General features: G+C 56.3%; 7 protein-coding genes across 7 annotated transcripts; 3 read left to right on the top strand and 4 right to left on the bottom strand.

The window, feature by feature from the left end:
* Positions 1–2,279: 2,279 nt before the first annotated feature.
* On the bottom strand, positions 2,280–3,836 carry CMQ_7101 (mitochondrial carrier protein; the record flags this gene model as incomplete). The annotated part of the gene is made up of 1 exon (XM_014314106.1): positions 2,280–3,836. One exon carries the CDS (start codon positions 3,834–3,836, stop codon positions 2,280–2,282), a length of 1,557 nt encoding a protein of 518 aa, XP_014169581.1.
* Positions 3,837–5,739: 1,903 nt separating this feature from the next.
* Positions 5,740–8,750, top strand: CMQ_7706 (uncharacterized protein; the record flags this gene model as incomplete). Its single annotated transcript, XM_014314711.1, has 3 exons — positions 5,740–5,843; positions 6,308–6,604; positions 6,746–8,750. The coding sequence occupies 3 exons, from the start codon at positions 5,740–5,742 to the stop codon at positions 8,748–8,750; spliced, it is 2,406 nt and encodes an 801-aa protein (XP_014170186.1).
* A 538-nt stretch (positions 8,751–9,288) lies between these two features.
* On the bottom strand, positions 9,289–12,651 carry CMQ_7236 (c6 zinc finger domain containing protein; the record flags this gene model as incomplete). The annotated part of the gene is made up of 3 exons (XM_014314241.1): positions 9,289–11,071; positions 11,132–12,417; positions 12,472–12,651. 3 exons carry the CDS (start codon positions 12,649–12,651, stop codon positions 9,289–9,291), a joined length of 3,249 nt encoding a protein of 1,082 aa, XP_014169716.1.
* A 1,697-nt stretch (positions 12,652–14,348) lies between these two features.
* CMQ_7508 (zn 2cys6 cluster transcripitional activator) lies at positions 14,349–16,642 on the top strand (the record flags this gene model as incomplete). The annotated part of the gene is made up of 8 exons (XM_014314513.1): positions 14,349–14,418; positions 14,496–14,515; positions 14,596–14,696; positions 14,759–14,989; positions 15,043–15,684; positions 15,747–16,199; positions 16,283–16,508; positions 16,625–16,642. 8 exons carry the CDS (start codon positions 14,349–14,351, stop codon positions 16,640–16,642), a joined length of 1,761 nt encoding a protein of 586 aa, XP_014169988.1.
* A 729-nt stretch (positions 16,643–17,371) lies between these two features.
* Positions 17,372–19,482, bottom strand: CMQ_7325 (c6 zinc finger domain containing protein; the record flags this gene model as incomplete). The annotated part of the gene is made up of 3 exons (XM_014314330.1): positions 17,372–18,358; positions 18,416–19,354; positions 19,423–19,482. The coding sequence occupies 3 exons, from the start codon at positions 19,480–19,482 to the stop codon at positions 17,372–17,374; spliced, it is 1,986 nt and encodes a 661-aa protein (XP_014169805.1).
* A 991-nt stretch (positions 19,483–20,473) lies between these two features.
* CMQ_7405 (alpha beta hydrolase fold-3 domain containing protein) lies at positions 20,474–21,612 on the top strand (the record flags this gene model as incomplete). Its single annotated transcript, XM_014314410.1, has 2 exons — positions 20,474–20,573; positions 20,639–21,612. The coding sequence occupies 2 exons, from the start codon at positions 20,474–20,476 to the stop codon at positions 21,610–21,612; spliced, it is 1,074 nt and encodes a 357-aa protein (XP_014169885.1).
* A 572-nt stretch (positions 21,613–22,184) lies between these two features.
* On the bottom strand, positions 22,185–24,779 carry CMQ_7423 (uncharacterized protein; the record flags this gene model as incomplete). Its single annotated transcript, XM_014314428.1, has 5 exons — positions 22,185–22,559; positions 22,704–23,153; positions 23,216–23,326; positions 23,388–23,888; positions 23,940–24,779. The coding sequence occupies 5 exons, from the start codon at positions 24,777–24,779 to the stop codon at positions 22,185–22,187; spliced, it is 2,277 nt and encodes a 758-aa protein (XP_014169903.1).
* Positions 24,780–25,572: the final 793 nt, after the last annotated feature.

The following is a 25,572-nucleotide window of genomic DNA, read 5'->3' as shown; positions in this document are numbered from 1 at the left end:
ACGCACATATTTAGCCCTAAATTGTGTTTTATACTTGGACTCGAAAGAAGGCAACGACCTTTTGATAAATACAAATAATAGACTAAGTACCAAGTCGTCTTTATGAGTCGCTCCTTCCGTCGGCAGCAAATTCATGCTATGTTTCTTCGGCGACTGTGTTGCCTGTCGAAGACGACAAGCAGATCGAAATAGCTGATCCTTTTTTTGAAAGACAGACCCATAGCGCCCGTTGTTCCTGTCAGCTTCTCGTAAGGCTAATTAATTCATGATTCGAAAACTCCTCGGTGCAGAGTATTGCGTATTTCTATCTATATAGTCACAAGAGACTCAGATTTTAGAAATAACAAGGATGTAGTAATCCTAATTTAGGATTTTCGATTGTTCCCGCAACCCAGTGCAAAAAGACGATATACTAGAGAAAACTACTGTCGGAGGACAAGAAAGGATTGCTACTAGTGTATCTCCTTGTCAAGTTCACAAAAGAGAGTTTCATCCGTCGGTCCCTGCTTCTAATATTAGACTATGATAGAATAGAGCTACATCAGCACAGCGAACTCGGAAGTTGTAGAAGAACATTGTCGATTCTACAAAGGCCACATGAATGAAATCTGAAGGATATGAGGAAGGGATAACTCGTAGGTGGAGTTTGTTTTGTGCCAATATGGTGTAGTATGGTGTGCACCTTGCTTGTAACTGTTATTTTCATACTTGCAGGCCTTCTTTTACAATTGCGACATATGATATCGTCCCGTGTTTGTTCCGATTCATTGTTTGGTATTCCATAGAGAAGTAGAATACATTAGAGGAAAGAGTAATAGTGTAAGGGAATGTACACAGTAGTAGAAGTATGTTTGAAGTTTTGGTGACGAAAAATTGGTCTCCTTGTTTGTTTCTTTACTTCTGATTACAATGCATTTTTCGGCACTGCCATTTACAAAAGCACTAGGAGCCGACGATGCCGTCAGGCTACAAGCGAACATTCACAGAGACAGAGAAAACGAAAATGTGATCACTGACACTGGATATATTTTTGAGAGCCGATCTTTGCGCAGCTACTAATATGCCGGCAGATGCAGCCCCGACTAGGTCTTCTAGCCTGCCTGCACGACGACTAGGCAGCCACTGCCCCCACCCAAACGGCCTTAATAAAGTAGTCTACTTAGTTGCTTCTTTTATATAGTCTTACACCGCTTGCCACAATTTCAAACGGTACACTCGTTTTCGACGTCCCCCTTTCTTTTTCTTTACAAAATATTGAAAAGGAAGATCGACGCCGTGATACCAAGACAGAAATATACACGTACGGCAGTCAATTTGACCCAAGTCGCATAATAAGACACTGCGCCATTAAAATTTGACCACAAACCGAACATTACCTAGAGGCCACCTGCTGCCATTTTTGAAGTAAAACTGTGGCATAACGTTATTCGTAATTAGCACGCAAGTATTTATCAGTTTACTTAAGATCGTCGTTACCGTTTCGCTGGCCAGCAACAGGGACACAAATATGCTGGTGCCGACTTGGTCGCCGGTGGCTTAGACAGCAAAACATGGTCGCCAAATACTGCCTACCGCTTTCTACCTAGAGCTTCACACTCCTCCTCTGAACCTATACAATCATACCCGCATACGATGAAGTCAAGCAGAACAGCAAACAGCTGGTATCTAGCTGTTACTCTACGTCTGGGAATGTAGCAAACGCTCCTATTTTTTTTTCTTGGTGTGCATCGAGCAAGTGTCTGTTGACCACATAGAGGCTTAATCCTCCATCCTAGGAAAGGCGTTGGCTACCACCAGCTACAATAAAACTGCGGCGCTCGGCTATACCAACTCACTGTGCTTGCGATCATCTATACGTATGTTCTCTTTCAAGGATGTATATGTGCTGACTGACACTGCTGTGCCGCAGGTATCCGTCAAATTCGAATCTAAGCAACCTCTTTTCAGTTATCTATCCATCCACCCACCGATAAAGGGGACCTATTGAGACAAGGCTGGTGCTAGATCGACTTCTTTGGCTTGTGGCTATGGAACTACGATATTTATAAAAAAAAGAAAAGACACGTATCGATGATTAAAGAGCATGATCGCCTGCTTCGCATATGTTGCTATCAGAGAGGGAAACCTTTACACAGTCTGAATTGTGCAGCACCACAAAGGGGATGAATGGATTATATATCAACAAAATTCCAAGGTCAAGAACGCACAGCCAACACGCTGCAGAGAGATGCTAGAAAAACTACCCAAGAAAGACAATAAACAGATCTATTTCCCAAGCCTCATTCTAGCAAAATGTCGTATCCATCCTGGCAGATGCGCACCATGTCGCCAGCCAGCCCGTATTTTCGCCGTACGAGCTCAAAGATGATCAATCCAGCACCTGTGCTAGGAACCTGGCGTATTGCGTTCCACCAAAACCCGCGGTAAAGCCACGCGGCCATGGAGAGGCCCTCTGTTGTGGCCTGGGTCACGCAACGCCGCCAAGTCTCAATGTACGCCCGATAGTACGTGCGCATGACGTGGAAGCGCGGCAGGTTGAGGAGCACGGACTGGTGGGGCACCTTCGTTGATACCTGGGCTACTGTTGTACGGGCGGATGCGGCAGCCTTGGTTTCTGCCTTGGCAACGGCGTCAAGATCTTCTAGACGATCCCAATGCTCGACCTGTAGGTGTGTCAGAGGATGTAGCAGCACCTGTTGTGCTAGGGATCCAGCGATTCCGGCGAGGAGCAAGAATATGGGTTCGATGGCATAGTGAGGGCGAATCACGACCGGAGGCGTCGAGGGAGAGGAAGATGAGAGCGTCGGCGCCGAGAAGGAGTCGTGGCCGTCATGGTGATGGTGTAGGTGGTGATGGCGATGGTGCTGTTCCCGCGGAGACGTGCGTATCCAGCCCTTGATCTGTTCCCTGCGACGGGCAGAATCCTCCTGCTTCTGCTGCTGTGCCAGAATCATGGAGCCGTCGAGGGCACCGTAGTAGTAGGCGACAAAATGGTAGTAGCCCTGAGCCTTGACGTATTCGAACGTGGAGAAGAAGACAGCGCTGCCGAAGCTGTCCTTGAGGAAGCTGAGACCCCAGCCGGCAAAGATGCCGCGCAGGCCGATCTCGCGCAGCTTGGCAGCGCTGAAGGACCACATGCTCTGGGGACGGCCGGCGGTGCCATTGGTGTTGCCCATGCCGTTTGCGCCGTGATCGAAGCGGGCTTGGATGGCGTCGAGGGGGGCGGCCACGAGGCTCTGGATGCTACCGGCCAAGAAGCCGGCCGTAAAGGTCTCGGCGGCAGCTGGCGGTGGATACACGCGGCGACGAGCCTGGCCGCTCTCGGGATGAAGGTGACCGAGGATCTGGAGATAGCTGGTGTAGAGTACGGCGGCGACGCTTATGTTGGCGGCCAGCGGCGGCAGGATCTGATTGGGCACGACCGACCAGCCGTACCGCCGGATGGCCAGCGTCAGCACGCCGGGTGTGGTGCCGCGCAGCCACCGACGAAAGCGGCTGTGCGGGTGGCTGTCTGGGAGGGTTGAGCCCGAGGACAGCCGGCCATCAGGGCCTCGCGCATAGGCGAGATAGTCGACGCGCGTGCGAAAGAAGGCCTTGACAGGTGCGCGGAAGTAGAATTGTAGCGCCTGCGCAGAGAGCGCCCGCACACCTGCGGCTGACGCTGCCGTCGCCGCGTTGCTGCGCTTGTCTTTGTCCGGGATGATGGGTGCTGAGCCGATCGGGACGGCCGGGAGAATCCCTGGAAACAGTTCATCCATACCGGGGGAGCCATTGATGCTGCTAGTGCCCCCTGCTGTCCCTGTGCGAAGAGCAGAAGCGTCAGAGCGCCCCGTCATCGTTGTGCCCATGCCGCAAGCCCTGTCGTCTGCAGGCGGTCGTGCTGTTTCTGCTGCTGTCGGCCGTTGGTCATCTGGACAGCTGCAAAATAACAGGGTGGCGGGCCGTTGTGGGGCTGCGGGGCAGCTGCCGCCAGCTGCCACGATTACATAGCAACGAGCGCAGCCTCCGCCAACTCTCTCGACAGGGCAGCTGTTGCCTCGTCGTTGCTGCGTTCTCAAACACAACGGGAAGAAGGCCTCTCCCTAATCGTATAGCACTCGGTTGGACGTGACGGAAACGACACATTGCCGACGCCTAGCGACTTATTAGCTACCCCGCATTGGCAAATATTCGTACTCGTTTAGCAGCCCCTTGCAGTCTGGAATGAGACGGGGCGAGAAGTAATGCCTCCATTTCGTCACAGTCCGATATTATGCGAGCTTTTGAAACAGGGTCGCCTTTTGGCGAAAACTTTATCGCTTAGCCCACGACGACGCGGATCGGGTCCACCCGGAGAGCCCTAAAAAGAAGCTCGCTATCCCCATCCCTGGTGAAACACTCCAGGCCGATCCATAGCGCAGTGGCCGTCACGACGAGTACGGAATATGTCGTGCTGTGTAAAGGTGAGGACGTGCGACGCATTGAGGTGGATGGTAAGCTGCCGGGTGCGAGGTGTTGGAGAATAGTTAGTTACGAGAACAGAAGCATTGCACCGATATTACCAAGTCTCCTTGCCATGGGCTGATGATCACATGGGGAAATGATCGGAGCCAAATAGGAGGCGTGACTGTCAGAGCATCCGCATGCCCTGGAAATTAGACTAGCAGGGTGCAGCTGGCAGGAGCCCGTTGTGCTTATGTCGGAATCACTTGTTGTGGGCAAGGAACATCGTGAAGACGAGGAGCTCGATCTGTCTCGTGCTTCTGTCTGGTGCTGAGCAGACTGCTGACGTTTTAACCCAGAGTCTTGGTCGCCAACCGTTGTTATTTTTGGACGGCTAATACAGTACAGCAGCATCCAATTGCCACTAATCCAAGCGACAGGCCATAGCCCCCCGGCCGCGACCCATTTCTCGGCGCGTCTAATCCTTGGCGCATCGCAGGGTGTTATTACGAGCCAGTCATCTCCCATCCGTCCCAATTGCGACCAACAGCCGCGCAGAAGTAAATTAAGATACATCGGCAGGGCGCTTTGGCCAATCAACTTGTTCGCTGTGCCATACGTGTACTCCGTACGGAGTAAGATACCTCTGTACATATACGGCATGGCTGCACCTACGGTCCACCAGCTGGTCTTTGGTTTCCTTGCTTCTTCTTCGACCGGATTTCCAGCAAAGACAGCAGCAACTCGTCAAAACTACAGCAGCATGGAGGGTTTCAGCTAATGGTCTGGCCTTGCCCTCCTCTCAAAACTTGCTTGAAAACTGAGCCAACACAAGGCAGCAATCAACCGCAAAAACAGAGGAATCCGATAGGCTGTGCTCGCCATGTGCGTGCTGCATGCCTCAACCCCAAAGCTTTCCACATCCTCAACAGCTGAAGAGCTCAGCACACTGCCCCCCATCTATATTGTTCAGAACGACGACTGTCCTTGGACTCTCTCGTGAGGCCATCTCGGAGCAGGCATCTTTTCTAACTCGAACATGGATGCGAGCACAGACGTTAGTCGAGGCTAAGAGGCAGAAACCTACAGAAGGACTAAGAAAGAACATAACACGGCACTCAACGTCTAGTACAGCGACCACTTGCAGATCCCTTTGCCGACCCCAGTCTCCTGAGAACTCGCTGGCGTTTCAGAACAATCAGACACCAGGGAAGCCCGGTACTTCTCATCGTGCCTTCAGTCTGAATCGATCAGCTCGGTATCTCCTTCCTTACTCTTCGACAGCACACGTGTACTACCGACAATACGATCGTGACAATGTCCTCGTACAGCTACTCGATAACGGGCGGCCCTGCGCCGTCCACTTCATCACGTAATATCATCAAGAAGTTAAAGCAGCGGCAAAAAAACCAATATGACAGGTAGGTTCAGACACAATCGTTCATCTCCAAGCCTCTTCAAGTCTGCTGGTGTCTCGCCGTTTGCTGTCCAGTGACAAAAGTGGGGTCGTACCTGCGCCATCCGGCGCGCCTTCCTCTTTAGCGTTCTCCCCCACTATAACGGCAGGATCCCCACTAAGTCTCTCCTGGCGTTATTGCTTGTGTCTCGGCGCATTCCTGATACGGCTTCACATCTCTGGCCCTTAGCTCTCCCCTCCCCCCTTTCTTTTCTCTATCAATATCATCCACACATAGCGAAACGGTGGGATCGTGCTGTGTGCATCTGTGGTTCAGCCTTATACCTTATATCCTTTGCTCCTCTTCTTTTTGCTATTTGTGCAGGCACATTTTCTACGACCAGCGTTGTACGCCTCTTTTTTTGCCACTAAACTCGACGTTACATGACATCTCGCTTGATCGTCGATTGACCCAGACTCATCTTATAGGGAATCGTCGCGCCCCAAGGCTTCTCTCGAGACTTCTTCCTCTCTGCAACCAGACCAGATTTCGCTCCGCACTGCTTCGTCCGTATATTCGCAGCCCAGTCCGCTGGACAACACGTTCGACGCGTCGCAGACGAATGATCACCAGACACCATCGCAACAGTCATATCAGCAGCCATATCAGCAACAGTACCAACACCAGACACGAAACTACCTCCGATCTCGGGAAGGCTCACAAAAAGCGGACGAGGTATCTCCTCCGAGCTCCCCAGAGATCCTTCCAACACAGCTCCCATATAGGTAAGATACGATTAAATCAATGTACCCCACCGATAAGCTGGGGCGGACATTTTCTGTTCCCCTCCATTGTTGCGTGATGCAATCTGCTTTCATTGGTACTTTGGCGTATGTTGTAGTCGACTGACCTGACCTCGTGAGCAGATTCGATGACCGGCCCTTTTTACCTTGCATAGACAGAGAACCGCCCTTGACCATGGCGCAAACCGAGCTCTCGCACGATTCTGGCCAGGACGGCCGTAAGTCTTCACGGTCAAACATCCCAACGATGCGCCGTGAACGAAGGCAGAATCAGGAGGCGGCAGCCCGCAGTCTGCGAGTCGCACAGTCAAAAGAACGGTTGCAGACACCAACCAAGCAATTGCGCCCGAATTCGAGCGCCTCTTCCAAACGGGGATACAAAGGCGGAGAGGTTCGCTGGGACCCCAATACGGGCGAGCTCACTAGCTCCGACAAAGGCCGTCCCAGCCAGGTGAAGCCGGCCGAGTATGTACGCGGCTTGCTTACACCCGGACATGACGAATCTGGAAGTGTGACTGACGATCCCGCATCCGCAACGAAGACGGCGGGATCGTCCGGCCTGGCCAGCTTTGCCAGCCGGCTTCGTCGGACAGTGCAGAATGGGGCTGCCCACATGGGAGGTGGGAAGGCCCCAGAGACAGATGTTGAAGGTACTCGCCAGTCATCACTGCCCTTGTCTCCTGCATCTTTACCGCCAAGGGCTTCGCCAGCCAGAGACCTTTCTACGTCGACGGACCCTGCAGCCACTGCTCTCACTTCTAATCGCCCAGCCTGGAACGGCGCCAGCGGTAGGACAACATTGGTGGCCCCTGTTACCGATACCAGAGAAGTGCCACCGCTCAATATCCCACAAAAGAGTAGCAGGCGAGTAGGCTCGTCACCAAGACTCGACGCGGGTGTCGCCGATCGTTTGTTGGCCGTTCAAAACAAGCAGAGTCTGGCAAGCCCACCTGTCAGCCCTCCGAGTCAAAACTCGATCCTCCCAGAGCCTGTCTTTGACGCTCCATTCCTTATCCAGGAGGGCACACGGCCAGCAACCCCTCCTCATGATACAATTCAGACGCCGCCGCCAGCAAGCCGTACAGCTTCTGCCCTAAGCTACCCGAGCCCTCCGCCATCAACAGATGTACCGAAAATGGGCCCAGCGCCGGTACAGCAACGGGTATCCCAGATCAAGAGAAAGCCAGCTCCCGCTAGAGACATGGGCAGCTACGATGACAATGATCCTTTCAATTATAACAACAAGCCACGGGCAATGTCCTCGAAGTCCACGGGAGCTGAGCCGGACTGGACGCAACCGCCTTCGCGCTTCAGTGCGACCACTTATAGCTCATCACTGAATGAATCCATGTACGAACCAGACGCAAAGGATGCCCCGGAGATGCCGCCCATACCCGACAGCTTCCGGTCAAGACAACCAACAGAAAGTGAAGACTTCAGAGACGACAATCCGTCGACCCGCCGACCACGGCCAGCACCTATTGTCATCGAGCCTTTGGCGGTCAAGAAGCCTTCAGACAGTGTCATGGATCGACGCCGCCCGCTATGTATGGGCCATGCGAGCCCGAGATCCTTGAAGGACGGCACTGAGCCTGTCGTGATCAGTCTGAATACATCTTGGAAGAGCGGCAATAAGCCAAGCCTCCGCGACGCGGATAGCAGCGGTTATGTGAGCAGCAGCAGCAGCGGAGGAGAAGACCGGCTCAGTCCCATGCCAGGCCAGTTCCGGCTGCACGTGGTAGAGTCTATACTGAAACCTACACGCACGACAGAGGCTGGCTCTGTGCACAAAGATCTTCCCCCTGCGCCGCCAGAGACAACTGCCAAGGACCGGATTACAATGTTGAACGCACAGCTGGCAGATCTGGCACAGCGGCGTTTCAATGTCGACCGCAGCATAAAACAAATGACCCAGCTGATGCCGACGGACAACATACTTGCAAGCACACAAGTCCTGCTCAAACGGGAGCAGGAAAAGAGCAAGGTAGAAGGACTCCGCATGGAGCTATCCGAGATTCAGCGAGAAGAATACGAGATCGGCCTGAGACTGCACCGGGCTTACAAGCGGTTAGACCACAACGCCGAGTATGAACCGACTACGCTCTGGGTTCGGAGGGTTACGGGATAGAGGCAACTGGAGAGTGTCTATGGGGTCTTGATTCTTTTGTATCGTTTCCTTTGGTGGTGGTGCTCTTGGCTAAGGTGCCTAGTCTTCCTTTTCCCGTTACTTCAACGGTTGCTGCATGGCTTCCCTATCTGTATGCCTTGCTATGTATAATTCCCACATTCTATTCTTATTCTTTTGTCCTATTCTCTTTCCGCGTGCTGTACACTACCAAGCCTTCCTTTTGTTATATCTTAGTCAATACCAAAGCAACATCGAACGCAGAATGAAGGCCCTGTTGCGGGCCACTAGTTTCGTTTCACGGGAAACATACGATACGGAAGAAACAAGGTATATTCATAGCATCTGTAGAAAGAGTAAAGCGCTGTATCCAAATACTAAGATCCTGCATATGCATCAGTTCGTAGTGACGTCATCGGACCCCAAGTTGCTGTGGCTGGCATAAGAAAAACAAGAAAGAAGTACGGAGTAGTATGATAGGAAAGGGAAGCGAAGGAAAACAATGAAAACGTCAATCATCCACTCTTCCGGTCGGTCTTTGCTACCAGTGTATGCCGTTGTTGTGCGCCGTTGCGCTGTCCAGGTTCATGTTCATGCTGAGGAACGAGTTGATCTCCCCCATGCCTTCCGTCTCCAACACGTCCATGAGCTCCATCTGCTGCTCCTGCGACAGGCTTCCCTGCCGGTCCGGGTTCGGCTGGCTGCTGTTAGCCACGGCCATCTCGAACGGGTTGTGCAGCAGCGAGTCCGGAACGCCGTTTCCGGGGCCACCATTGCCCAGGACCAAGTGTCCGTCCATTATCCCCTGGCTGCCAGGAATTCCCGTGAGCCCTCCAATCGTCGTCATGCCGCCGAAACCGCCCAGGCCATAGCCGGAGATGGCGGCCGACGGATCCGACAGGTACGTCGCGCCACCACCCATGCCGCCAAATGTGTACGACGACATGAACGGCGGATGCGGCGAATACCAGCCCATGCCCGACGTCGGTAGCGGATGCTGCTGATGAGGGTCGGCCGAAAGAGGTGCGCTGTGCGCAGGGTGCGTCTGTGTCTGATAGGGCATCGCGTAGGCCGTCCTCTGTGACTGCTGCTGCTGCTGCTGCTGTGGCATGTTGTCTTGCTGTGGGATCGTCTGTCTCTGAGTTGCCTGCGCCAGCTGAGACTGTGGTGTTTCGGGGGGTTCATAGCTGATGGCCTGGTGCATAGGCCCTGAACTAACTCCCATGCCGACAGGCCCAGGACTGATGTGTCGCGTGTTGGGCGTCGGTGCCGGAGACGACAAGCTGGTCAGAGCTGTCACGGGCGACATGGCTCCTATGGTGCTGGGGGCTGACATCGGCACCAGCGTGTCAGGGGTTGACGGTACTAACGGAGACATGGACAACATGCTGCTTGGCTGGCTAGGCAAGACATGAGGGGCCGAGGCTAATTCTCTGTCGGGACCGTTCCCCATTGCCGGGGGGGCTTCTGGGGGAAAGTACGAGAAGCGGCGTCCTAAGGGTTCCGCGGATGGGGGATTAAGGAAGATGGACCCAGAGCGGAATTGCGGTTGGCTGGGAGCGAAGGGCTCGCCAAATTGGAACTCTTCTGCGCTGACAGTCTCTGGCTCAGCTTTGGGGGCTGCATCTCCGAACTGCGGGGTGTGAAATATCGGCGGCGGTTGCCGTTGCTGTTGCTGGTGTTGCTGTTGCTGGTGTTGCTGCTGCTGCTGCTGCTGATGTTGCTGCTGCTGCTGCTGCTGCTGGTGTTGCTGTATATGATGCTGCTGGCTGGAGTTGTGGGACATCGTCGTGGGCATGGACGATACCTCTGAAACAGCTGGCGAGTTGGGGTCATACTGTGACGAGGGCGATGGAATGGTGCCGTCTTGAAACATGCGGTGTGCAGTGTTGAATGAGGGAGCAGATGGGGATGCGGATCCTGAAGGGCCCTCGTCTTCATCGATGGAATCATAGCTCTGCAGGCAGGCTTTGGAAAAGATGGTGTAGAGCTGCGATGCAGCCGATGCTCCGGGCCATCGCTCAGAGCACTGGTCGATAATGTTCAGGGACGTGTTCACCAACTCTTCAATTTCCTCACGCGGGTGTGCCTGGCGAACCTCCGGGTAGGAAACAGACCAAAGAACGGCGTTGATGGAGGTGTAGATGGTAAGAAGGAAGATCCACGTGATGTCGATGGCACGCCTCTTGACCTGTTCGCTGCCGAGGTTGATGACATAAGCAGCAGACTGGAAGCATTTGAGTGCCGAGGCTGGAGACGGCTTCGACACCTGGGGCGATGGGCGAAACAGCAAGATAATCATGGCGTGGTAACGGCCGGTAAACCTATGATTGCGTGAGTACACTTGCAAGAGCATGAATGACATGGAGGCACAGAAGACACACCATGGCTTGCACCAAGCCGGCTCCTCGGGGCAGGAGTCGCACCAGTCGCGGATCGACTTCTCCATCTGTGCGAACCAAGGATGGCTCTCACTGCGTGGCTCGGCGCGCTTCTTTTCGTAGAGAGTACGGCGGATTTCGGCTTGATGCAGGTGCATCTTGCAAAAATGGATGGCAACTCGCTTCTTCGGGGACGGTGGCCCTGGCTGGATGCCGGCTTCGGTAATGTACTCGTCGTCCACATCGGCGAAGAAGCCAATGTCAAGCCGATCGTTGCCCTTGGCGAAGCCATTCGGCCGTCCCATCGTCTCAGCCAGCCCCAGCTCCATCATGGCGATAGCCCAGGTGACTCGCCGCCGCATGTCCAGAGTCTGAGGGTCCATTCCGTAGGCGCCACCACTGCGGCCGATGCTTTCGGCATCGGCTATGCCCAACTGGTGGCAGATACGCGTAGCGATGCCGACAATGTGGTAGACGTTTGTGCGCGTCGGCGTCAGCAAGGAATACTGGCTGATCAGCGACAAGCACTGCAGGGTGCGCAGGTCCTTGGGGCGGATGACATCTTCAAAGTGCTCCATGGCGGCCAGGTAGTAGCTGTCTGCCAAGCCAGCATACTGCGTGTCCATTTTTTGGAGGCTGATGGCGACAACCATGCGGACGACAAAGTTTTGGTAAGGATCGTTGGTCCCGCTAAAGACGTCTTCCACGTCGGCGGCAAAGATGCGGTCGTGCAGGGAAGGCGTCAGCACCTGAACTCTTAAGTTGAAGAGCTTGAACAACATCTCGGCCATGGGTCGCGTGGGAAGGCCTGGTGCCGGGTGGGCGCTGATCATGGGATAGCTCTTCTTGCGGATGCCACTGCCGCCGACGTCGGGACCGCCATTCATGCCGGCGATGCTGTGCATGCGATCCAGCCGTTCTCTGCGGCGCGCCTGAAGCTTGGGAATGAGCTCTGAGATACACTGCCACTCGGTGTAGCGCTTGGCCTGCTCCATCAGCAACCGGGTCATGGCGATGCCGCTGCTGGGACCCAGATAGCGAGGCGTCTCGTCGCTGTCGCTCAGCCTGACGAGGCCGCCGGGACGGATCATATCCTCGGTGTCCTGGGGCAGGTCCTCCTCGGTGTACTGGGCAAGCTCGGCCTCGAGCTGGCGCACCTTCTTCTGCAAGCTGACAACGTAGGAACGGCTGATCTTGCAGCCTTTGGTGCTGTCGTAGTATTCGCAGATGGAGCCGGAACGCTCACAGGGCAGACATTTCGGTAGTGTAGGGTCGCATCGTGTTTTCCGCTGCCAGCAGAGTCAGCCCAGAAAACAAGGAGCGGCCGTCTCGTTGTTTCTTACCTGTCGACAGCGACAACAGGCCGTCAGGGTGTGCGCGATGCGGTTTGAAGGGCCGTCGCCGCTGTTGTCGTTATCCCGGCGTGGTGCAGCCCCGGGCCTTCTTGACGGCGGCTGGAAGAAGGTTGGCGGTGGTCGGGGTATGGCCATGAAACCCTGGTTGAAGATGTCGGATGCATTCATCCTGTCGGTAAGCCCGTCTATGGCGGCTCTTCGCCGAGTCGGTTTTCGTGCTGGCCAACGCCAGTGATAACCTCAACAGTATCGACGACGGCCGGGTCGACGATAAGGAATAACAGCGTGGCACGCGGGTCGCACAGCGGTGCCACAACGAGTGGCAAGCAAGCCCAAGCTGTCGTAGTCAGGCCTCTAGTCGGAACGTGCGAAAAGGGTTGCGTGACGACGGCGGCTGAGACACAGACGGGCACCGGTGGCGAATGGCTCAACGGCAAGTTGGTAGGCTATATCAGCGAGGCCGTTGTCGCGCTGTAGCGGTCAGCCGGCGACGTACTTCAGCCGCTGTGAGTGGTCAGATATCTTATTTGCCGAAGCGTGCTGATGAAAGGAGGGGGAGGCAAATCGAAGCAGGACAAGGCGAAGAGACACGAGACGCGATCGCGGCGGCGGAGCAAAGCTAGTGTGAGAGGCCGTGACAGAGCTGATCCGGGCATTTCCCAGAATCATGCGAGCCTGGCAGACTGTGGCCGCCCGAGGAAGTCGTCGTGGTGCGTGTTCTGGCGAAGAAAACTTGCATGGGCATCCAGCCTTTTGCGCTAGAGGGCGGCCTTGGGGCAATATGCACCTAGCGATATTGTAATCCGATTTTCAGGGCACTAGTTGACAACCGGAAGGCCACGGGCGGTGGGGATTGGCCGGACACAACGGATGTGCGAAACGCCGGTGGGCAGGAAGCACAGAAGAAAGGGGAGGTACACTGCAGCACACATGGAACAAGGTGGGGCAGGCCTCTGCGAGTACGAGTACAGGGAGGGAAAGAGGCCGGTTGGCCATCCTAGCCAATCACAGACGCCAGATACGGTTGCCGGGCCTTGTGGCAAGTGCAGCCGCCCCAGTCGTGGGCCGTTTGCCCACAACGCTCCTTCCTGCCTGTCGGCCGCCGAACCTAGGCAGGGCAACTGCAAAGAACCACCCACACGAGGACCTTCTTCGCAGCCAACCACCTGCACCTGCCACCTGCCATCTCGCAAGACGATTGCCAGCAGCAGCAAAATCGATCTCGGTCTTGTTTCCTCTTCGCTCCACTTCTCAGCTCACAACATCCACCAAACCTCCATCTGTTTTTTTCGGGTGCAGCCTCGGTGCAGCCCTGTGAACTGCCCTACCCCTCCTCTCGCCCATCGACATCGCCGCCCCAGTCGTGCACGCACGTCCGCACGCATTTAGCGAGCAGCAGAGCCCGTCGTTGTGGGGGGCCCACCTGTCTGCCACGTCTGTCCAACAGCTTCGAAGAAAAGAAAAGAAAAAAAAGGATAAAACGGAAAACACAGAAAAGCAATATCGACGACTCGCGCTTTCATCGCAGCATTTCCCACTCGACCACTCGACACTGCTGCTGACCGCCAATTTACCGTCTTACCGTCCTGCCGTCCTGCCTTGCCGCCTGACTTCACCTCCCTGTCGCCTCCTCCATATCGGCACTCCGCCTCAGGCGCTAGCCACAAGTCTCAGCAGGGTGTCTTACCTCACTCGCGTGCCGTTGCAACCAGGAGCTCGGACGAGCTCTGGCGGGCGCGCATGCAGGCACGCCAGAGGCAAAGTCCCACGACTGCCGTGAATCTACGCGTGCAGCATAAGCTGCCGTTCTGACAAGGCAGCACATATCAGTCCTCCCCTTCCCCTACACTCACTGTCTCGCCACCATGCCGCGCTCCAGCTTCTCGGATAACCCCCTGCTGCGGGTGTCGCGGCCAGTGTCTGCCTGCTCGCGATGTAAGTTTCAGCCTCCTAGCTCGGGCAGCTCCGAGCCCTTTGCCTTTGCTCTGGCTGACAGCAGACGACGACGACAGGCCGAGCTGCCAAAGTAAAGGTGGGCTACCTGCTACTGTCGCCATGTCGGCCGAAGGGCCAGTCTGCCTCGTGTCCACTACTGACACCGTTTGCTCGCAGTGCGATGGCAAGCTTCCCGCATGTACGGCCTGTGAAAAGGCTGGGCGCGAGAGCGACTGCTCTGCTGCCAATGACCAGTTTGCTCGTGGCAAAGAACGAAGGTATTTCGCTTCCTCTTGTCGCTCTGTCCCCGGTCGGGTTTCGTGATTACTGACCCTGACAGTTATGTGGCTGCATTGGAGCTCCGAGTCGAGAAGCTTGAGCGCCGCCTTACCTTTGCCCGATCTCGCACTGCCTCTGTCGCACAGATCGAAAGCGATTCTTCACTCATGACGCACTATGGCAACGATCGCAAGGACTCGCTTGCTTTTATTCGAGCCGCCATTCACCGTAAAGCCCTCAGGAAGCGCCAGCTCTCCGATGTCAACTCGCTGGTTTCCGACTTTGGCTACCTGTAAGTATTTTCGCACTTCCGTTGTATCTTACGCTGACAGCCGTCCCAATCAGTTCCGTCAATGCCACCACTCGCGACTTCGAGCCGTCTGTCAGCAACATGACCTTTGCTAGGCTCGTGTTGGCTACGACGGTCAATGATCCGCTACCAGAGGCACCTCAGATGTCGTCCAGAATTCCCTTGCGCCAAACTGCCATTGAACTTGTCCAGCACTATCTCGGACACATCCACATTCTTTTGCCCTTCTTCGCCGAAACCACCATTCTGGCTCACCTCGAAGAGCTGTATCATCAGCACCACACCGGCGCGGCGCAGCCCCCGCAGCTTCGTCCCAACCTGCGCGATGCCGACTACTGGTTGTTTTACATGGTGCTTGCCATCAGCTCGGCCTTTCAGAGCTGCAGCTGCCAGGACAGCTTCTACGCCAATGGAGTGGACTTTGCGGCGCAGGCAATGCGCTATGCTGACGGCGCCCTTGCTCCTGGTCGCAGCACACAGGTCCAGTCGTTGCTGCTGCTGACCATGTATTCCATGCTCGATCCAGCCCACTTCGACAGCTGGCATCTCATTGGCATAACCTGCCGTGCCATTGTCGATCTCGGCTTCCACCAGGATCCTCCGCGCTCACAGAATATGGATGCAACAACGTTGGACGCGCGGCGCTGTACCTTTTACTGTGCATATGCCCTTGATCGGTAAGCCTCTCTCTCTGCACCTGTCTGGCTGTGTTGGTAACTGATCGTGTATCATTTGGCAGCACTATAAGCATGGTGAATGCTCGCGCTTTCTCCTTCACGGACGACGGCATTAATGTTGCCTTTCCGTCCATGATCGGGCGCAATTATCCACGGCCTCGACCACACTTGAACCCGTCTGGGCCCGGTCCTCGACTTCCGGCACAGTCGGTGGCGCTAAACCATATGCCTTTATCCCCCTCGTCACTGGGACCGCCCACAAGTCCGGCGTTGTTGATATTCCAGCTACGGAGAGCTCAATCCCACTGGTATCAGATGCTGTACCAGTCCGATCCAAAAGAGCCGCTGGCTGACCCGACGGCTTTTGTATGGCGCATGTGCGCCGACATGCGGGAGTGGGCCGAAGCTCTCCCGGTTGGCCTCCCGGCAAACCTTCGCGATTCACTCGATCTGGAGCTACAGTACAGCTACGTGTACTGCATAGCTCCAAGCACACGTGCACCGTTGGTGACGACGTATGGACGCATGCTTTATTTTTTGAGCACGTCATTGCGTACGTGGACCTCACCATGCCTGAATCGACACATGCCCTCTTGAGCGTGGCCTGGCGGACATATCATGATGCCCTGCGGGTGTTTTTCATGGGCAGCCAGTTCGTTGCCGTGCTGCGCGATGCTTCGGCCGCTGATGCCATTCTGGCAGGCGGGGGATCCGTTCCAGTGCCATTGGCCCTACCGGGTGAAGCACCTCCGCCACCGATGCCGAAAGCCGGTATGCGGAACCAGGGCCTCGGCGGGGGAGGACGGAACGGTGGCATCTACCCTGTGTCTAACACGGAGCGTGCTATCTCATGCATAGAGCGTGTTGGCTGGATTTTGACGACGTTGGGAAACAGGTGGGAATTAGCCGAACAATTGGCGAATAACTTCAAGACGATCAGCCAGGCCGTTATGGATAGCTTGTGGTCTCGTCAGGCTGCGGCGGGCGAGCAAAACACGCCTGGGATTGTTCGTCATTATCAACAGCAGCAGCAACAGCAGCAACAGCAGCAACACCAAGAACAAAATCAACATCAGCAGCAACACCAACAAAATCACCAACACCAACAACACCATCAACTCACGGGTGTCCCGCAGACAATGGGCATGATGAATATGGGACTTCCACCACACATGCAGTTTCAGCCACAACAACATCGCCAACCGCCACAGCAGCTTCGTCAGTTGCCCATGCACTACTTACCTCCATCTACGAGGTAATGGCCTTCACCCGGCGAGTTTTATTTCTTTACGGTATCTTTCGGGGGGAGCAACACGACAGGAATAGATCTGTATTGGATGGTACTACGTAATGCATAAGGCGGCGTCTTCTTTGGGGGATCCGATGGCCGTACATGTATGAATGATATGGCCCAGAGCATGTTTTCGTACTGATTTATTGTTATGTAATTCGTTTTTGCTTATTATTGGAACAAATGAATATGTGTTTTCTTCTGCGAACAATGGATGCGCCTACGCCGACACATTTAGCCATACTCTCCTTTTGATCAACGCTGGTATTGTGGGCGCTGGTCTACTATCTGCGAGGGTCCCCTTTTAGCCAGAGATTGTAATAGCGCTACTTTTCCCAAACTTTTGGAACAAAGGAAATGAAAGTTCAGACCCGGAATATATTCAAAAGGGAAAGGTCAGTCAGCTGTGATATAGAAAGCCATACGATGGCCCTTGCCACCGACGAATTGAATTAGGAAATCGACCCAAACGACTTCATCAGAGTACTCGCCGGGATGTTCAGGGGGGCCAGGCGGACAGGGCCGAGTAGAATGAGTGCGAGACAAATGGTAGCGCACGGCGGTCAGAGGCAGAAGTGTGGATACGGAGCCGATATCGCCCATGCTATCCTGCAAGAAGTATTCGATTGACTGGCAGATATTGCTAGTCATAGTGCGTGCAATGCTCGCAGCGGAATCGGCGGCAGCAAGCGGCGAGACGGACGGCGGTGGTGCGGAGGAGGGCGGGGACGTTGATGGAGGTGTGGCAGAGGTGGACAGAGTGGATGCTGGCGATGATACGGGCGGTGCTGTCGATGGTGACAATGGCTCGAGGTCCAACTCGGGCAGGTTGGAGAAGGTGGGCGATAGAGTCCAGCAGTCCCACGGCACAGGGACGGGAACGGCGGCGGCAGCGTCCTCGAGCACGGCGATACGGCGGTAGAGGTGGTCCATCTGGACGTTGACGAAGAGGACGATGAGCCAGTAGAGGATGACGGACTGGCCGATGAAGAAGGCGGGAAAATGGAAGGCGACGGGAAAGGGACGGCCGCGGGCGCTGGCATGGCCGTCGGGGCTGTCGTCAAAGACGGGGCAGCGGATGGCAGACAGCTCAGGCCAGTAAAGCGGTCCGGACACGATCAACTTCAAGTCACGCTGCCACTTCTGGAGGCAGGTGTCGATGTCGACGTAGCGGGCGATGATGGTGCTGTAGCCGGCGGCGAGGCGATCGGGGACAGCATCGGAGGCGGCCAGGGCATCGGACTGCTCCATGAGGACGGGAATGGCGTACATCTGGTCCATGAAGCGGTCATGAGGGTCCTTGGCAAGGTCCTTCCAGGGGCGCTGCAACCAGGCCGGCGTGGAGAAGAAGTTGCTCTGGCGGTTCATGATGGCGTAGATGAACTGCTTAGTCAGCATGGATGAAGGCAAGAAAAAAAACAGAAAAAAAAACAGACGCACGTTCTGGATGCGCAGAAAGTTAAAGAGGGAATGTGCGAGGGGGGAAGCATGGGCGTCGGGGCCACGCATCTGGAGGAGGGCGAGGCTGCCGTCCTGATGGGCGAGGTAGCCGTCGGAGCGGCCAGTCGGACACTCGGCCAGCTCGTACATGGACAGGGTGAGGCAGGCAGCGAGGGTCTGGTCGCTACGCCGCGTGCGGGGATCCTGGACGGCGCGCTGCAGCTGGCCGAGTCCGCGGGTGTAGAGGTCGAGGCTGTGGCGGACGAGGCTGAGCCCGGCGGAACCGCTCTGGCGGCCGACGCGCGCCATGCAGAGAGCGGCCATGGCAGTCTCGAGGGCGGGCGAGCCGTCAAGAGCGGTGTGCGGAAGGTGCATCAGCCAGTTGCGGGGGCGCTGGCCGCGGCCGCGGGCACAGCCCTGAAGCAGCTCATCCGGGAGGTGCAAATCCAAAAAGACGGGGAAGAGCTGCTCACGCCAGGCGGCATCGCCCGACAGGACAGCCGTCCACGGGGATGAGGATGTGACCATGGTCATGGCTGTGGTTGTGGTCTGGGTCTTGCCGACGACCGAGGTCCAGGAAACGTGCTCATCCTCGTCCGGGATTCCGGCCGACCCAAAGGCCTTTTTATAGCGCTTTAGCTCGGCTGGCGAGACGGTCGTGTCCAGATCGACTTCGAGGCCGTTTTTGCTTGCGGTCTTGTCCTTTTTTGCCGCCTTCCCCCGTGGCCGACGGTCTGCCGGCAGCGCTTCGGGCAGCTTGCGCGGCCGTCGACGCCAGCGACCCTGCGTGGTCACGCTCATGCCCTCGGGCTCGTCGGCGGCCATAGGCTCGGTCAGGGCCACGTCAGCCGACATGACAAAGGCTACCGGCCGCTTGTAGCCGGTGCACAGCCGATTCGACTTGCGGCAGTTGCCACACGTGGGCTGGCCGCCATCACACTGGGTGTCGTGTCAGCAGGTGGCCGGTTCGGACAGGACGGACCGACAGGCCAGACAATACCACCCACCTTGACCTTTCGCTGGATGCACGTGTTGCAGCCCTTGGAACGACCAGGCACGCCCACCATGTTGTCTTGGGCTGCTACGCGTGGTCCGTCCTTTCCGGATCGTGTTGCCGAGACGGATGGATCCCGTCTGGGGATGGGTCGATGCAGGATCCAGGGCCTTAGCGCAGGTGAAAGAGGATGTGCACTGGTAATTGGCCCGTATGGAATCTTGCGCAGGTTACGACGTCTTGGTATGGCGTGTGGAAGACGAAGCAGGGGGCTGAACGGTAGCCTTTTGCCAAGAATCACCGGCTTTTCGTCGTCTCGCGTGCTCAACAGACAGCTGTATCACTTTATAGGGACATATATGCAAAGGAGAGACGTTGTAAAATTATAATTATAAAAGGCGCCCTTGGAGACGACATCTCGTGGCTGAGCTACAGGCCGTTTGAGGTGCAACGGCGTCGGGCTAATCCCGAATAGGTGGGATTGTGCGAGAGCTGGGCATCCCGCTCGGTTGTGATTCGTTGCTCCAACGGCTGGGTCTGACTGTTAGACCGGCTGATATGACGCAGTATCGATGACTAACCGTGAGGCAGAAGGCAGTACTCCGTAATCTGTTTATGGTAGCTTACTAATCGTTGAAACGACTAGAGAGTGTCGACCAACGACAGACGAGCTCGATGGACGGCCTGCTCTTATCTGGCTGCAGACGAGATCGGCGCCCGACTGCGATGGCGCATGCGATATCGGCAGGACAGCGGCAGCCGGGCCCGTCCTGACGCGCTGCTCCGATAGCCAATGCCAGAGCAGGGTGCAGGCCAGATCGCAGCGCGGTCGTATCTCCCCCACCCAAAGCCACTGCGACTGCGCCGTCGGCGTGCCTGGCGCTCAGTGGGGGGTCGAGCGTCCACGGAGCCTATCTGCCGCATCGCCGGCGATCGTCGCGTCGATGGTGTTCCCCCATCGATGGCTTGGCGGGCCCTGGCCGTGGTTTAAATAGCGGCCGTGGCAGCAGCAGTTGGGCTGGCCTGCCTCTGGACACACTCCCCATCCACGCCGCTACTTCATCATGGGCAGTCTTGCAGAGGACGTCGTCGTCAACCCGATCCATCCTTCGGTCGAGGGCATGCTCAGCGAGCAGACCAAGAACATCTACAACCAGTACCAGTGTAAGTTTGCGTCGGATGTCGGCTTGTCGATGGCATGATCGTCCGTCTTTTTGTCTGACCGTCAGCTCGCCGACTGCGTGCCGACCAGGTCCGCTTTGCCGACTACGACCTCGACCGGGCGCGGTATGCGTTCCCGCGCGCCGAGGTGGCCTCGCCGTTCTGTCCGGTCGGCGAGACGACGGTGCACCGGGTGCCGGTGACGGAGCCGGCTGGCGAGATCGAGCTGCAGATCTATCGGCCGACGAGCGCGACCCCAGGCGCCCTGCTGCCGCTCTACGTCGACTATCACGGCGGCGGCTTCGTGCTCGGCAGCCTGGCCGATGATGACCCGCTCTGTCGGCAAGTCTGTCAAGGTGCTGGCTGCATCGTCGCCAACGTCGCCTACCGGCTCGCACCCGAGTTTCCGCACCCGGTCCCCACCACCGACAGCTGGACGGCCCTCTGCTGGCTCGTGGCCCATGCTGCCGACCTCGGCGTCGACCCAAGCCGCATCGCCATCGGTGGACTCTCGGCCGGTGGCTGCATCGCTGCCTCTCTTGCCCAGATGGCCCGCGATGATGTCACCATGCCGCCCCTTCGCCTGCAGGCCCTCATCGTTCCCGTGCTCGATGCCCGCTATATGCCCGTCGTCGGGGGGTTTGCCGAGACCGGATCCACGTCTTCGAAACCCCCCTACGACTCTTACCTCTCCTGCGAGTTCGCCCCGATGCTGCCCATCGCCCGTCTCGTCTGGTTCTACAACCTCTGGCTCGGCACTGGCCCCGATCGCGATCAGCGCGCCGCCGACGTCCGCGCCTCGCCCATCACCGCTCCCTCTCTCTCTGGCCTCGCGCCCGCCTCCTTCCACGTCGCCGAGGTCGACCCGCTCCGCTCAGAGGCCGTCGCCTATCACGACCTCCTCCTCAATGCCGGCGTTCCCAGCCAGTTTCACCTCTACAAGGGCACCTGCCATCCCTTTGGCCAGTGGGACGGCAAGCTCGATGCCGGCAAGGAGTTTATCCGCGATCTGAGCGAGGCCCTGAAAGTGGCTTTCAAATAGAGACAACTAAATATTCGTGAATTATATAAGAACAAGAATTACTAGAGCCATACCCTTGCATCGCCTTCCACTCGCAGGCTGTGACAATTGTGAGTGACGGCAAACTAGTCTCCTCTACGGCCAGCCTTGCGTCGATATTAGTCGCCCAATCTGGCATCCCCAACAACAGTTAGTCGGCGATGCCGACTGCAAACGAATCTAGCATGTGTATTCTGGGAATAGACAGCCCTCCCAGGAAGGCGCGCTGCGTTGCACCTGACTGTTGTGGACGTCGGCTCCCGCCGGAGATGCTGACGTCATCTATAGGAACGTTGGCCTGAAATTCTTCTTAAATTCGTAATACTGCTGCACTGCTGCACTGATATACTCTATAGCATATAGCTCGCATCCTCCATCGCATCCCCCTATGCCTCTGTAAATCAAACTTCCGCCAACCCCAGCGGCCCATATGGGTCTCGCTCCCAAAAAATTCATCGATTCGACCCATTCAGAGCACTAAACGCCAGTACGAATAAGCCTCCGTTACTTCTCCCGCATATGGATGTTCACCTTCCCGTCCCTCCCGTTGTCCCTCAGTGGTCGAGACTCTGACGTACCGCTGCAGGAAGCCGCGCCGGAATATCCTCATTGTCCGATGACGAGTCCGACAGCGCCACCGGAAACGTTGTGCTGACGTGCATCGCCGACGCCGGCGTCTTCTGCAGCGCCAGGGCAGCCGAGGCCATGCTGGCAGCCCCGGCACCATTCATCTTGGACGGTGTGTACATGTTGGGCAGCGACGGCGACTTGCGCGTCCGGTCTGTCATCTCGTCGCTGTCATACAGCGTCGCTCTGTGGCCGCTAGACCCGCCATCTAACCCAAACGGTCCCATCAGCCGCGAGCGCTTCACTTCGTGATTCCGGCTGCTATCCGGCACGTTCTGGCTCTGGCTCGGGACACTGCTTCCCTGCGTCGGTGGCATCATCTGGCCGTCAGCCAGCAGGCCCTTGCTGCTGCTGCTGCTGCTGCTGGTGATCGCCCCGGCTCCAATCAGCATCCGCGTCCGTTCTGCTTCTATCTCTGCCCGTGTGCGTCTCTCTCGCAGCCGCACGCCGTACTTCTTGCGGATCCCAGACTGCTTGGTGCCAAACGAGTTCTTCAAGCCCTCCAGCCGGGCGCGACGCTTCATTTCGCCGTCAATCGCCTCGGCCTCGCGCATCTTCTCGCCGTAGCTCTCCTCGGCTTGCCTTAGCTCCTCGTCCAGGGCCGCCTTCAGAATTGGGCTGAGGTGGGCATATGGATCCGATCCTGCGCTCACCCGCGACTGACTCGCCGAAGGTGGCGACGAATAACGCGTCTGCTGCTGCGGCTGAGACGAGTCCAGAGGCCGGGTGGGCGTTGCATTGGCACCATGCGAGGTCGGTGCCAGTAACGAGGACCCGCCACCCCCAGTTGTTGGTGTTGCAGCCTGCTTTTTTGTATTTGGCGTTCCCGGTGTCCTGGGTGCTCCTGGCGTTCCTGGCGCCACGATAAAGTCGCCGCAGACTTTGTTCATTTTGTGCTGGAAAAGAAAGCTAGGTCAGCAGTGTCCTTTGATTACTTCGGTCTGTAACATATCCTTACATATTGCTGTCCCAGCGTCGTGCTGAAGCCCTGTCCACAGAATTCACAAACACACTTGAATCCGATATGCGCTTTGGGGGGCACTCGTTTGCAGATATCCTTCCGCATATGCTGTGTTCAGTTCAGTACGTCAGCAAAGGAAAACGGCAATGGCAAGTGGGTTTACACATACAAAGAGGAACGGCTCTTCGTATTCGAACAACCGATTGCAAAGATGGCACTGCCACTTGGCCTGAGCTGATTGGGCCTGCTGAACCGGTTGAGCCTGCAATTTGGGAGCAGCTGGCGGGATGGCAGGAGATGCCACCTGGCTCCGGGACGGAAGAGCCTTAGCCTGCGGGGGAAAAGCCGCCTGGTGCTGAGGTATCACGCGTTCCTGGCCGTTTGTCGGCGCCTCCTCCACGATGTCGCCGGGCTCGTACCCCAGACGCTCAGCTCGAGCTAGCGCATTGATAAGCGGCTTGGCCTCGATGGTGCGAAGACGCAGATCCAGGGCCGCATCGAGAAAGCGGCCGCTAGCTTTCGAGAGGATAGCCTCCGTCAGCTGGTCAATGTCTGACGTTGTCAGATGGCCGATGAGCTCCTCCTTGCCCACGTTGATGATGTCCCGGCCGAAGTCGCGAAAGGCCTTTTTGATAGAGGCCGGTGCAATGTGGCGGACAGTCGCGTTCATCTGTGAAACTGTTAGCTGTGCGAGAGGCGGTACTGTAAAGAAGTTACATACCACAAATGCTTCTTGAAACTCACTGCCAATGAGGCATTTCTTCCAGTTGTCACGAACGGCAAGCCGAACACTCTCGGGCAGGCCCTGCTGAATGGCGTAGTTGAGGCGTGAGTAGTCCTCGTTAGCTTTGGGGTTGGCGCGGGCCGGATCACGTCCAGGCGACGGAAAGGATAATCGTGTGCTGTCAGGCGGGCCGACTATGACTGATTGCTTGTGGTTCAAGCGTGGGTCGGGGGGGCGCGTGACTGCGTTGGATGAGTTTCCTGGTTGGTGAAACTGTTGGGCCATTTGCTGCTGGGATGGCTGAGCGAGATGGGCCAGTTCAGTGAGGGGTGGTATATATCCAGGCTGATGTGCAGGCTGAGTGCGGGCGTGTTGCAGATGCTCATTGTAGGCTGGGAGCTGACCTGTCTGTTGGTAAGATGGATGATGGCTAAATTGTGATGGAAGCTGTGACGGAACCTGTGACGGATGCTGTGACGGGACCTGTGTTGGGTGCTGTGACGGAAGCTGCGTTGGGACCTGCGGCGGAAGCTGCGGCGGGACCTGTGGCGGCAGCTGTGGCGGTAACTGTGGCGGCAGCTGTGGCGACACGGCGGGTGAAGGGTGGTGCATCATGTGAGGCGGAAGTAGTGGTCCAGAAGTCTGGCGCATCTGCATCTGAGCCGAAACGGCTTCTGGACGAGACTGACTCGGTACAGGTTGTCTTGCGGCCGGTGTCTCTGCTCCAGATGGCTGGCCGGTTGTGCCTGAGACTGGCGCCGACAACTCTGCTGGCTGTGGTGGCAGCTGCGTGTTTGGCCGGCTAGGCGCATCGGGCCCAGGCCCTGGTGCCGACATGCTTACGGAAAGTGGATGGCAGCTTGCAACCTGAGACGGGTAGCTGCAGCGGCCGGTGTGAAGATGGGCCGAGAACGACAAGCGTTGCGATCGGAAGCGGAAGTGATAAAATGCAAAAATAGAAACGAAATCGAAATCGAAAACGAAACAAAAATATTCGAATAAGCGGCACAAGAGATCGGGAGCGAAAATGCAGGGAGAATAGTGCAATGGGATTGATGCAGGCCCCCAAACCCTCAAGATCCCGACTGTTCTGCAGCCAAATGTGCAAAACGCGTATGACGCGCTCGAGTGCAGGCAAGTGGGGAAATGGGCCGAGTAATTCGGTCTGGGGTTCGTCAATGGAACAGCTTGATTGCTGAATGCAACACACGCTGTTCAGCCCACGATGCGGCCGGCAATGTACTCCGTACGAGGACTGAATTCGTTGTTAGAAAAGAAGGAGGAGAGCAGATGCAAGCTTCGCGACGAGAGGGGGTAATATCTTTGTATGGATTTCATTCAGTTGTGGTGTGGATAACTTATAAAGGAGAAAAATGGAAGAAATGGCCTCTTAACTTCACCGCCGGGGCCTAACGGTAAGGGCATGTAGTAAGTTTACGTCCGCTAGGGTGATAGTGACTGGTAAATTAGTAGATATTAGTAAATAATCTGTACGGATGTGATTAGATTTTTTAATGTACCAATCCAAAACAGGACTAGCACCCAAATAATATAGGTTTAGGGTGCCTAGCGTTCCAGTCGTGGTGGTTTTAGCCTGCACAATGCAGGCATCTTACGCTATTTTGCGTAA

Source organism: Grosmannia clavigera, assembly GCF_000143105.1.
Source record: "Grosmannia clavigera kw1407 unplaced genomic scaffold GCSC_173, whole genome shotgun sequence".
In the NCBI taxonomy this organism is placed as follows: Eukaryota; Fungi; Ascomycota; class Sordariomycetes; order Ophiostomatales; family Ophiostomataceae; genus Leptographium; species Leptographium clavigerum.
The sequence above is the reverse complement of the archived record's forward strand: the minus strand, read 5'-3'. Positions and strand labels throughout refer to the sequence as shown.